The sequence below is a fragment of the Alosa sapidissima genome, chromosome 11 (genome assembly GCF_018492685.1).
Source record: "Alosa sapidissima isolate fAloSap1 chromosome 11, fAloSap1.pri, whole genome shotgun sequence".
NCBI lineage: Eukaryota > Metazoa > Chordata > Actinopteri > Clupeiformes > Clupeidae > Alosa > Alosa sapidissima.
In genome coordinates this window covers 19719703-19732638 of record NC_055967.1, presented here as the reverse complement: position 1 = coordinate 19732638, position 12936 = coordinate 19719703, and the positions used below count along the sequence as shown (strand labels likewise).

The following is a 12936-nucleotide window of genomic DNA, read 5'->3' as shown; positions in this document are numbered from 1 at the left end:
TGTGTGTGTGTGTGTGTGTGCGCACCAATTTCAATGTTTGCATATGTCATTATCACTGCCTTTATCACTGTCCTCTGTGTGCGCAGTAACACAAGTGTGTCTTTTGATTCCGAGTGGTGCACATCTATCTATCCTATCAGTCTATCACTCTGGGTCAGACGTGTGTGTGTGTGTGTGTGTGTGTGTGTGTGTGTGTGTGTGAGAGAGAGAGTGTAAGTGTGTACATATGTAGGTGTGTTAGGCTGAAATGGCTTTCATGTAAGACCCCAAAGGGACAGCATGTCTGCTACCATCATGTGGCAGTATGTGTGTGTGTGGATGGATGAATGTTGAATAGTAACCGTGTGCATGTGTATGTGTGTGCGTTAAGCTGGGCTGGGCAGCGGGGTGCGGTGCATATTTATAGCCGTAAGTGTGTGCATTACCTCGGAGCCAAAGCCACATCTCCTGGCTGGACCCTGGGGAGGTGCGATCTGAGGCTGGCTGCCCATTTCCACTGCAGCAGGGAAGAGCCCAGACAGCCAATCACAGCACACCACAGCACAGAACACAGCACAGCACAGAACACAGCACACCACAGCACAGCACAGCACAGCACAGCACAGCATACAGCACAGCACAGAACACAGCACAGCACAGCACAGCACAGCACAGCACAGAACACCATAGAATACAGCACAGCACAGAACACAGCACAACACAGAACACCATAGAACACAGCACAGCACAGAACACCACAGAATGCAGAACACAGCACAGAACACCACAGCACAGAACACCACAGCACGGAACACAACAGAACAGAACACAACAGAACACAACAAAACAGCACACCACAGAACAGCACAGAACACAACAGAACACAACAAAACAGCACACCACAGAACAGCACAGAACACATCAGAACACCACAGAACACAGGAGAAGAGAAGAGAAAACAAGACTGAGCTTTTGATTTGCTGTGCTCTCCATATTTTTTGTCATGTACTTTTGCTGTTTGTCAACCATGTGGTTGCTTCTGTGCAGCCATTTTTGTTTGTAACATCCCTGTTGTGTTAACTAATGTCTCTTCTTTCTTGTCTTTGTGTACCTCTCTCTCTCTGTCTCTCTCTCTCTCTGTCTCTCTCTCTCTCTCAGGCTGGTTGAACTACCCTCTGGACTGCGTAGGTTTCTGGCGTGGGATGGAGTGGCTGATTGAGGCCCTGACTGGACAGAAGCCTCGCAGCGATGACATGGCCTGGATCAAGAAGAGTGACTCATGAAGAAAATGATGAGGTTGATGGTGGTGGTGACCATGACAATGTTGATAACGATGATGATGATGATGATGATGGTGGGGTTAATGATGTGGTTAAAAGGACTTGGCGAGGGGACTTTTAGCTGTTCTTCTGGGAGGAAGGAACTCAGTCCACTCTATGGGCCTTACCCCTCACCTCCCGTCTCTCACGCCTCCTCTTCTTTATCACTCCTTTTGAATGCTCTCCCTCTCTCCCTGATTCCTCTCCTCCCTTGCGCCACGCTGACACAGGCTGCCTCTCTTCCTCCTCTTCTTCCTGCTACTGCTGCCTTGTTAAAGTAGCTCAAAGACTCATCATCAGCATCACAGCCATTGAACGCCTTTTTTTTTATTATTGGCATTATTTTTTTTTTCTTCTTTCTTGTTTTGGTTTTTCAAATGTTTCATGATCATAGGGTGAGATTAGTTCAGATAGCACTGAAGAGAACTGTCTCTACCCAGACAGGGTGAGGTCAGGTAAGGTCAGGCTTAGACTACGTCTACATTAGTCCCGTTTGTGTTACCTTAAGACTGGCTCCTGGGACTGGAGCAGGCAGGCAAGGGGGGGGGGGTTAACACTTTGCTGACCAAACAGATTGCTTCCTCTACTTCTGTCCTTTTGTTTTCCTCTTCAGTACAACCCAGAATTTAACGTTTTCCAGAGGATGGGCTCTCCAGGAAACAAACCAAGTCATGTTTAATTTATTTTTATTATTGTTTTTTTTTTTTTTTAATGGGGAACAACAACCACAGAGTGAGAAGGGGATGGGGGTGAAAACCAGAGAGAGAGAGAGAGAGTTAGTGTGTGTGTGTATATGAGAGAGAGAGAGAGAGAGAGAGAGAGAGAGAGTGTGTGTGTGTGTATGAGAGAGAGAGTGTGTGTGTGTGTGTGCGTGTGTGAGAGAGAGAGAAAGAGAGAAGGGAGGAAGTCATTAGATACTGTATATCTACATAATATATATACCATATATAATATAGATATAATATCTTGACATCATCTTTTATGCAGTCCCCTGCACTAGATAACTTAATGCTGTTAAAAGGCTTTAGTCCAACACCACCCTTCTCTCCACCCCACCTCCAGTATGTCACGACCTTATCAGGCATCCTGGATCCATCTGTCCATGTCCCTGAACACACACCACCACAGCGTAAGGGTTTGATTGGCCAGCCGAGCTCTCATTTCCTGCTCCTGCTGAGCGGCTCGTGAGCATGTACTGCAGCGCCGGCTCCATTGACTCAACTGAATGTTCCCCCCCTGAATGTCACGCAAGCAGAAAGTACAGCATACACAAGCCTTAACTGACCAGTCTCTCTCACACGCACACGCACACGCACACGCACACACACACACACGCACACACACACACGCACACGCACACACACATTCATGCCCTTTTTACAGATCAAGAAAATTGTTGTTTATGGACTAGTGCTGACAGAGTTGTGTGTGAGAGTGTATGTGTGTGTGGGGAGGTTTAGATGTTAGATGATGACTTTAATGTTGGGAATTATTTGTTGTGATGTTATACATCACAAAAGGTCAAAGGTCACCAGGAACTTTGGGATGTTCTGTAATTTTCTTTGTTTTCATTTATCTTTGCACTTTATTGCGTTAACCAATTATTCATGTAACAGATGTCTAACAAGCCAAAATACCCCTTCCCCATCACACACACACACACACACACACACACACACACACACACACACACACACACACACACACACACACACACACTTTCACAATGCAGACACCCAAAGATCTGCACGCTAGGGTGCAAATGCAAACACACGGAAGCATAATTATACACACACATGCACACACAGAGACACACATCCAATCACACTCACACAGACTCTGCCTGTATTAGGATGCAGCCATACTTCATGTCCTGTTACTGTTTGTTTTAATGTCTCTTCCTTTATGTCCCAACCAACAGCTGCACTGTCCCCAGTCTGATTTCACTCTCTGGCTTTATAATTTTCTATTTTTTTTAACGAAACGATCAGCCTTGTATTTATTCTTACTCTCCATCTCGCAGCTGATGCTTGCTGCTAGTCTGCCTTAAATCAATGTTTGTATTAGCAGTTTGATTTATTAAATATCTCCTAAATGAACTCACAGACTTCAGTGTTTTTCTTTAATGGGAGCTTTGTTCACCTGTATGCTCCATCTATACCTCCATTGTGAAACATGTAAATCATTTCTCAGGCGTGTGAGATTAAGACCTGTGGTAAATTCAACTTACAGGTGAGCAGGTCAACATTGCCTTTAAGAAACTCAAATTATGGTTACTGAAGTTGGTAGAGAAGGAGTTTATGGAACAGTATATATACACACACACACTGAACATCTCTGAAAGGCATGAAAGTTATCTAGTCATTAAAAAGATTTCCCCCAAGTGCCCAGAATGACTTGAGTTGTATTTTTGCGCCTTGGTACTAGGACTCCGTGTGTTTTCAGTAGGAGCCAAGCACAGACATGACCGACTTAAACCCCATTTTGTGAGATCGAGCTCGGTCAGCTGGAACTGATGCATTCAAGAGTGATGCTCGCTGAACAACAACTCTGGAGCGCTCTCTAGTGGCTGAATATCAAAACAGAAATGGGGTTACTGCTTTATTGACTATTTCTTCACTGATGAAATATATGATATATGAAATTTCATAGTTGCTCGATTAGACTGTATATTTTGTGTGTGACTGAATTGCATATGTTGCATATGACTGAATATGTCTATCCTTGTCAGCATATGCATTTAATTCTATGCTTACAATGTGTGTGTGTGTGTGTGTGTGTGTGTGTGAGAGAGAGAGAGAGAGAGAGATTAATCACATCAGCTCAGTGCTGGATGAAGGAGATGACGAGCTCTTGAATAGGTTGGAGATGTCGATGTCTGAGTCCTTCATGTGGGGGTGGATGTCCACATCGACCCCAGACTCCTTGCACAGCTCGAGCAGAGTGCTGATGTTGCTCTCGGACAGACGCAGGTACCTGCAAGAGGAATATGACATAACACAGCGTTCACATCAATAGCACCAAATCGTACCTTCCGTCTAGACACAAGAATGACCGTTCATAGCGTAACCACTCTCCTAATCAGCCACTTAATTTCCTGTATTGATCAGGGTTGTGCAAAATTCGAATTGCAATTCTGCTTCCTGTTTGCTACCTCAGTTGAGATGCAAGGGAAATTCAAGAATTTAATTTGAATTTGAGAGCCAGTTTCAATTCAATTCTGGAATTTTGCACAACCCTGGTATTGATCCATCAGAATGTACAGCTTAGAATGTCCACTCAGGGACATTTATTACAGTTCCTGCCGTCTTTACCTTCCTGTCAAACCACTCCACTCTCACTAGCATCCAATCATATCCCTTTCCTCATTTGAAGAGCCAATCAAAAGCTACTAGCCAAAGCTACATTGTGCCATTGTCTTTAGAGGTTATTGTAAGAAGACCACTGTTTACAATGATTAATGATTGTTTATGAAAACATGTCTCCATGTTCCAAAACATGTTCCAGATATTATCAGTGGCCAGTGGCCTTATGTTGACGTTGTCCTTTGTTGCTGTTCTTCCTCCATCTGATATAATTTCACTCCTCCATCTCCCTGTCTGTCACTGGTAACTCTCTCTCTTTTCTCCTCTCCTCTCGGGCATGTGTGAGCTGTAGTACAGAGGCAGGGAGTCTTCTCTTGGGAGGCTGGGGGTTGGAGTTATGGCAGGGAGAGAGCAGTCGGCCTTGGTCTGCAGGCACTCCCAGAATGCACTGGTGCAGGGAAGATGGTCTCCAGAGAGGACAACCTTTGACCTGTGGGGGTGGGACTCATCTCCTGGGTGACGGAGCAGCCCCACTCCCTCGCGCATCCCTACACTCTTCCATACACACATACACACACACACACACACTTTTGTCTCTCCTATACACACTCAAATAAAACACAAACACTCTGTTCTCATTTTCTTTCTTCCCTACTCTCACACACACACACAATCACACACAATCCTCCCTTTCTCTCTCTCCCAGACATACAAGCGCACACATCATTCTCTGACATTCACACACCCTTCTCATTCTCACTTTCCCACACACACACACACGCATACTCCTGTATACACAGAATGGACTCTGTCTAACCCACACACACACTCAAAAACTCCAAGGCACATTGTGCACAAACACAATCCCTCAGATCCCCCCCATGCACATAAAATATACACCTGCAACATACATACAAATACATAGTGTAAAAAAATGCTGTATCCCACAAAGGCCAGTTCATGGGCCTGGTCTTATACACACAGACACTCAGAGGATGTGATATGCTCTCTTGACAATAAACACACACAAACTAAACACAACAAACAAAAACAAACCATGCCATGTTCTGTCTTTGCCATAGAGCAGTCAGTCATCTGCTGATGATCCAGGCTGTGTGAGCTTCACCCAGTCAGTCCCATGTATAATGCAGGTGGAGGGAGGGAGAGGCTGGGACCCTTGCTGCGGTTCTCCTTCTTACTCTATTTGCTCTCCCTCTTGTTCTCTCTCTCACTCTCTCTTCCTTTCTCTCCCTCTTGTTCTCTCTCTCTCTCCTATTCTCTCTCTCACTCTCTCTTTCTCTTTCTCTCTCCCTCACTCTCTTCCTTTCTCTCCCTCTTGTTCTCTCTCTCTCCTATTCTCTCTCTCACTCGCTCTTTCTCTTTCTCTCTCCCTCACTCTCTCTTCCTTTCTCTCCCTCTTGTTCTCTCTCTCTCCTATTCTCTCTCTCTCCTATTCTCTCTCACTCTCTCTTTCTCTTTCTCTCTCCCTCACTCTCTCTTCCTTTCTCTCCCTCTTGTTCTCTCTCTCTCCTATTCTCTCTCACTCTCTCTTTCTCTTTCTCTCTCCCTCTTGTTCTCTCTCTCTTTCTCTTTCTCTCACTCTCTCTCTCTCTCTCTCTTTCGGTCTCTCCCTCTCAGTCCACTGTGCTGCCAAGTTTGACCAGTGTAGAGAGAGGGGCCTCTGGTGGTCACACTGTGTTCAGCTTTCATCTCCTCTCTCAGTTTATTTACTGTGTCTGTGTGTGTGTCTGTGTCTGTGTCTGTGTGTGTGTGTGTGTGTGTGTGTGTGTGTGTGTGTGTGTGTCTGTGTGTGTGTGTGTGTGTGTGTGTGTGTGTGTGTGTGTGTCTGTGTCTGTGTGTGTGTGTGTGTGTGTGTGTGTGTGAAAAGTGGAGAAATATATCTACATGGATTCTATGAAGCTAAACAAAAGCAAACCAAGACCCTTAACTAATGCTTGTGAGTATAGAGGGTTTTTTGCGTTTGTTTGTTTGTTTCACTGTGTAATGTGGTTTGTATGTTATTGAGGTTTGTATGTTATTTATTATTTATCATATCAAAATACAGCAGAATTCAGGGTGACTTAAAATACCCTTCATGCCCTTCTGTGTGTGTGTGTGTGTGTGTGTGTGTGTGTGTGTGTGTGTGTGTGTGTGTGTGTGTGTGTGTGTGTGTGTGTGTGTGTGTGTGTGTGTGTGTGAGTGTGTCAGCACATGCCTTTTGAACCATCCTCACAACTGCACCGCTCACCTGCACCGCAGTGCCTCTAGTGGCTTGAGTGTGACACTGCGCCTCTCCTGCCTCTCCTGCTCCACCTGCCTGGCGCGGGCTATGAGCTCGCGGACACGCTTCTGCAACAGGGGGAAGCCCAGCACGGCCTCCTGCAGCCCGTGGAGCTCCGGGGACAGGTGTGGGGGCAGCAAGGCCAGCAGGCTGGGCGTGGGCAGCAGGGGTCCGGGCGTGCCCATCTCCGTGCCCCCGGCGCCCATCATCAGGCTGCTGGGGAACGCACTGCTTCTGCGGGAGGTGGAGGGCGTGGCGGAGCGGGGGGTGTTGTGCACCGGAGGGGTGAGGGAGGTCAGAGGAGCGTTGGGGAGGGTGGGGAGCAAACCTGGACATGGGGACAGACAGACGTTAAGAGTAAGAGTAACAGTGTGTTAAGAGTACGAACCCTGATTCTCTCTCTCTCTCTCTCTCTTTCTCTCTCTTCAGCTCTCCATCTCTCTCTCTCTCTCTCTCAATTCAATTCAATTCTTTATGGACATGACAAGGTCACTCATATTGCCAGCAGTTATTATACAATAAATCTGGACATACACACATGTCAATAGATTTCCGTAAGAAAATAAAATAAAATAAATAAAGTCAAATAAAATGCAGTATATGATAGTGTATTTGTGTGTGTGTCTCTTTTTCTCTCTCTGTCTCCCTGTTCTCTCTGTCTCTCAATTCAACAATAAAGTAAAATAAAATGCAGTATATGATAGTGTATTTGTGTGTGTGTCTCTTTTTCTCTCTCTGTCTCCCTGTTCTCTCTGTCTCTCAATTCAGTTCATCTCAATCAAATGTACTATATGAGCATGACAAATCATGCATGGTATTGCCAGTATTTATCAACATGTATTGTTATTCCATAAATGCACACAAGGCTGCATGTGAGATTAATAGTCCCCATCTACCCAAAATATCCAAAGGGCTTGTGGTCTTCAATTTCCTAGAATTTTGGATGTATGGCTTCAAATTTTAGAGAAGAGTTGGATAGAAGAGTTGTATCATAAAATTGGACAGCTGGTCATGAAGTGTATGGTACCCCTGATTCTGAAGGTTTGCCTGTGTCTACCCATTTTTACTGTCAGACTGCTACTCTCTCTTTCTCTATCTCTCTCTCTCGCTCTATCTCTCTCTCTCGCTCTATCTCTCTCTCTCTCTCTCGCTATATCTCTCACTTTCGTATTCAACATGCTGTCGTGTGATTTATGTTTCATGGCTTGTAGTGCACTGTGAAATAAAGTGCACTTGTGTGTTGCGCTTTGCTGCCGGTTGTTAAATGGTGTGGCGCACCCCTCTGTCTTGCTGCGGCAGTCTTGCTGCTGTTTGCTGTTGCCTAGTGATGTGTTACGATGCCATGCGTTGGGACACACAAAGCTGTGTACTGCTGTACTGCCCCCCTCCCCCCCTCTAACTCTCCAATGGCCTTGAAGTACGAATGCAACAGAGCATGGAAATGGTCAGACTTTACCTTTACCTTATTTTCTATACAGATCATCTACAGATGCTCAGACTGAAAACAAGGTCTCTGTTGATACACTGTTAACAACAATCTATGGGTACAGCTTGGGCTAGGGGTTGGGTTTGGTTAAAGTCACGTTCAGTCATTTTTCAACAACACATTTAAAGACAGAACTTGAATTTCAAAAAACCATCTGTAAAGTCTATATTGGCAGACTATCCAAGTGTAACCCCAATTCTGTGATTCTGGGATAATGTTTTTTTCTTCTCTGTGCTGACCAGTGGTGTTTGGGTATATACTGTATGTGTGCAGTGCAGTGCAGTGCAGTGTGTTACGCAGAGCAGTGTGTGGTGGCAGTGCTGACCTTTGTAGCCGGAGCATGGGGAGGCCATGGCGGTGCTCTGCTGACTCTGCACTGGGGCAACGGACCCCTCCTCACCTCCTCCTCCTCCTCCTCCTCCTCCTCCTCGCACTACCACACAGGGAGGCAGCTCCAGTACGCTGTCCCCGCGCACGGACGCTTTGGAGCAGGCGTCACTGCTCCTCTGAGGAGGAGAGAGCGGGGGTACATGGGGCAGTGAAGGGGAGAAAGAGAGGGAGAGAGAGAGAAGGAGAGAGAGAGAGAGAGAGAGAGAGAGAAGGAGGGAGAGAAGGAGGGAGAGAGAGAGGGAGAGAGAACAATGAAGAGCTAAGACAGACGATCAAGTGCATTTGAAATCTTGACATCTCAATACTAGTGCAACTGTTAAAACTCAAAACAATTTTGAGAGATACCATTGCCCTTCAAATGTTATGTAGTTAATTGTCATGCTTATGAGGATGATGATGATGATGATGATGATGATGATGATGATGGTATGCACCTGTGAGGATCCCAGCCTCTTTCTTTTGACAGTGGGAACCGAGCTAGCAGCAAGGGTCTTTTTTTCCAATCGAGACAACAATATGCTGTTGCTTTCTGCACCCAGTAGGTGTGTGTGTGTGCTCGCCGCAGAGGGAAGAAAAGTGAGTTTGCTGCTCTGCACACTTCATTAGCACAGATACATCACAGTCCTCTCTCTCCCTCTCTCTCTCCCTCGCTCTCTCCCTCTCTCTCTCCCTCGCTCTCTCTCTTAATGAGAACAGAAGGAATCACTGGGGCTGAGAGTCTCTGCTTCCCTCCAGCTGAGGACGGGGTAGAGGAAACTGTAGTGGGTGTCACGAGCACTTGCCTCCTTCAGTAATTAAGACTTCAGTGTGTGTGTGTGTGTGTGTGTGTGTGTGTGTGTGTGTGTGTTTGTGTGTGTGTGTGTGTGTGTGTGGATCCACACCGTTTGGATAGGCAGGGAGGGCTGAGCGCAGAAACTTTAAGTGTTGTGCGCCCTTTCTCTTTATTTTCTAGCACACATACACACATACACAAGCATTTGAGATGTCACACAGTCAGTCATAGTCCAACTCAAACAAAAACTCACATACACACACACACACACACACACACTACAAACACGAACACACACATGCACACTCACAACAACCTAGCATTATTCACATTTACATACAGACACACACACAGACACACACACTAACACACTCAGACATATCTTGAAGCTACTTTTCTCTGTTATGTTCATATTCAACATGCGGTCGTGTGATTCATGCTTCATGGCTCGTAATGCACTGTGAGAGCAAGGGCACTTGTGTGTTGCGCAGAGACACATCCAGTACAGTACCTTGAAGAGCGTTCGGCTGGAGCAGGGGGGGGAGACACTGACCAACCTCCGGAGACTCTGACGGACTCTCTTCTCCTCACGCAGCCAACAGGCTTTGTGGAGGTTCTCAATTGTGCTTAGAGCCTGGCTGAGCTTTTTGAACTTGGGATATGGAAGATAGAAACAGATTCACAGATTCTCTATTCCTTCTACTTTAGGAGAGCCTCTCTCTCTCTCTCTCTCTCTCTCTCTCTCTCTCTCTCTCTCTCTCTCTCTCTCTCTCTCTCTCTCTCACACACACACACGCACACACACTCACCCTCTGCATCCCATTTTGAGTATCCAGTTACACTGACTTTGTGATGACATTGATTTAATGAGCCTTCTTATTATCATCAGTTTTACTATACATTATATTTGCAAACGTCCTTAGAGGCAGCAAGAGCTACAAGGTGCACATTAGATATTCTGATGAGATGACAAGTTGTTCCATTCCTTTGCCAACATTCTCTGTGCCTGGTTCTTTGGCTGCAAATACATCATGTGAGCTGACACAGGGCTATTTACTTACCCTAAAAGCCTCTCTGTGGTTGGCCACTCTAAGTAGCCTAACATTTTTGCCATCGATCCAATCCAAACTGACAGGGGGCGCTCTTTCTCTTGGATAGAGGTGTGCTGAGTTGCTCTCTATGACTGGCCTAGGCATCGTGATCAAGAAGGATTGAAACACTTTTGTTTTTTAGAAGTGAAGAACTTCCTGACATGTTGCCATGGTGTCATGAAGAGTGTCAGAATGTTGTGTGTTCCATTTATGATTATGATGTCATAGTTGACCATTCTAGAGCTGATTTTGGAATCCCAGTGCCCACATTTAGAGCAATGTCTGATCTTCAAAATCATTTTTTTTCTTTCAACTTAACATTCCAACTTTAGGTACTTTTGGGCTAGCATTAACAGCAGTCACAACTTGAAACTCTACAAATGCCCGGTCTAAGGAATTGCATAAATTTCTATGTAATTTGTTCTTTATGAAGTCTAAAAATAATTAAAGACATGACGCAAAAGAGAACTAGTTATTCCCGGGCATCTCAACATTAAATGACACCAAGGGTGTCATCTTGAGCTAGGCTGGCTAATGTGCTTGTGAAAGCGTCTGAGAAGATCGCTCATGTTTCTTCTTTAATGAAGGACTAAGTTCACTAGCAAAGCTTTGTTCTCCTCGGCAACACACAGAGGTGGCTACAAGTTTCTGCGCTTCTGCTCCAGCTGCCTCCAACAAGTTGAGAGGTGTGCCAATAAGGTTTGACGTATGCTTTCCATTTTCAGATGTAACGCTCCATTTTTTTTTAGGTGAGGGTGAGATATCAACATGCCTGGAGGGCCCATCTGCACTTCATTGCGGCATTACAAGACAAAAGTTCCCTTCTGAAGTCAGTAGATTAGAGTAGAAGACAGTACTTCACTCTCTGTCACCTTATAGATAGAGAAAGTTAGGCTTTTTTTCGCCAATCTGCAAAAAAATTTCTTACCAATACCTTTTTTTACTATGTGTTCCTATCTATCCAGTCTAGTAACACCTCCCAATTTATCCACGGCCAAATCCTCGGGGAAACACCTGGAGAGCCCATCAAGTTTGGGGTGCCCAGAGAGACTGGGCGAAAATAATGAAAACATTTTGTTGACCAATATTAGCTTTTGAGATGTCTAACTAGGGGGTTTTAGGGGTGCTGAATCTATCCCAGCCATTAGTTTTGAGTAAAACTTACTCCAAGTCCATAAAAAATCTATAACAAGTGGTTTTATTGAACAATTACAAAACAAAACTTTCTTAATTTAGGGCAGCCGTGGCCCACTGGTTAGCACTCTGGACTTGTAACCGGAGGGTTGCCTTCGAGCCCCGACCAGTGGGCAGCGGCTGAAGTGCCCTTGAGCAAGGCACCTAACCCCTCACTGCTCCCCGAGCGCCACCGTTGTAGCAGGCAGCTCACTGCGCCGGGATTAGTGTGTGCTTCACCTCACTGTGTGTTCACTGTGTGCTGTTTGTGTTTCACTAATTCACTGATTGGGTTAAATGCAGAGACCAAATTTCCCTCACGGGATCAAAAAAGTATATATACTTATACTATATTCTTATACTTATACTTAATGAGTTTAAAATTTAACAAACCTCATCCCTCAACTCCCCTGCACTTCCTCACTCCTGTTATCTTCTGGCTGGTTGATGTTCTGGCAAGAGTTACCATGACAGTTCCAACAAGCAGAAATATGCTTGACTCCTTGCTTTTAACGCAAGGAGAGTGTCACAGATGCCTGCACATTTTAACGCAAGGTGAGAGTGTCACAGATGCCTGCACATTTGCAGCTGACATCAGAAGGTAGTCTGGTGCAATGGGATCTGGTGTGACTGGTGCATAATCATGTTCTCCTTGTTTCTATCCACACTCAAGGACATCTAGTGATGGATTTTGTAGCAGTAGCCAATCTCTGGTCTGGAGATATGCCCGCAGAGAGTGCTATGCTGCACCTCCTGTAGTCGGAGGTAGTTTCTAAGGCTTGACACTAGTTATGTTGTCCTCATGAGTTTTACATGTTGCTCACTGTCAACCCTCAACGTTGGACACTCTTTTCTCTCTCTCTCACACACACACACACATTTATGCACATTGACTCTCTCACAAACACATTCACAACCACCCACCCACACAAACACATATGCACACACTTACAAATAAAGTTCACACCTTCACTGATACTGTCTCTCTCTGTCTCTGTCTCTCACACACACGCACAAATACACACACATGCAAAATGTCCTTTCTCACACACACCATGTTGAGACAAAACTATCTGTGATTATAGTACCAGTGTGTTACACGCAAAGTGTGTGTGTGTGAGAGAGAGAGAGTCCAATGTG

General features: G+C 45.3%; 2 protein-coding genes across 3 annotated transcripts in view; one reads left to right on the top strand and one right to left on the bottom strand.

Annotated features, from left to right (window-relative positions):
- The window catches only part of si:ch211-212o1.2 (uncharacterized protein LOC492735 homolog), a 33076-nt gene extending 29679 nt beyond the window's left edge, over positions 1-3397 (top strand). For both annotated transcript variants that reach the window (XM_042110846.1, XM_042110845.1), the window contains one exon: positions 1138-3397. In XM_042110846.1, the coding sequence (XP_041966780.1) occupies positions 1138-1262 (125 nt within the window). In that variant the 3' untranslated portion in view covers positions 1263-3397. The remainder of the gene's footprint in view (positions 1-1137) is intronic.
- Positions 3398-3648: 251 nt separating this feature from the next.
- LOC121724339 lies at positions 3649-10797 on the bottom strand. Its single transcript, XM_042110844.1, has 5 exons — positions 10594-10797; positions 10044-10184; positions 8696-8876; positions 6852-7212; positions 3649-4274 (listed from the first exon to the last, which is right to left on the bottom strand). The coding sequence occupies exons 1-5, from the start codon at positions 10726-10728 to the stop codon at positions 4112-4114; spliced, it is 981 nt and encodes a 326-aa protein (XP_041966778.1). The 5' UTR covers positions 10729-10797; the 3' UTR covers positions 3649-4111.
- Positions 10798-12936: the final 2139 nt, after the last annotated feature.

What these genes read in the sequence shown, in the direction of transcription:
- LOC121724339 (XM_042110844.1), bottom strand. Translation starts at nt 10,728, where the DNA reads ATGCCTAGGCCAGTCATAGAGAGCAACTCAGCACACCTCTATCCAAGA. An exon ending in ACCACAGAGAGGCTTTTAGG is followed by an intron (nt 10,185 to 10,593) that starts GTAAGTAAATAG and finishes CCATATCCCAAG; the next exon opens with TTCAAAAAGCTCAGCCAGGC. An exon ending in CTAGAGGCACTGCGGTGCAG is followed by an intron (nt 4,275 to 6,851) that starts GTGAGCGGTGCA and finishes TTCCTCTTGCAG; the next exon opens with GTACCTGCGTCTGTCCGAGA.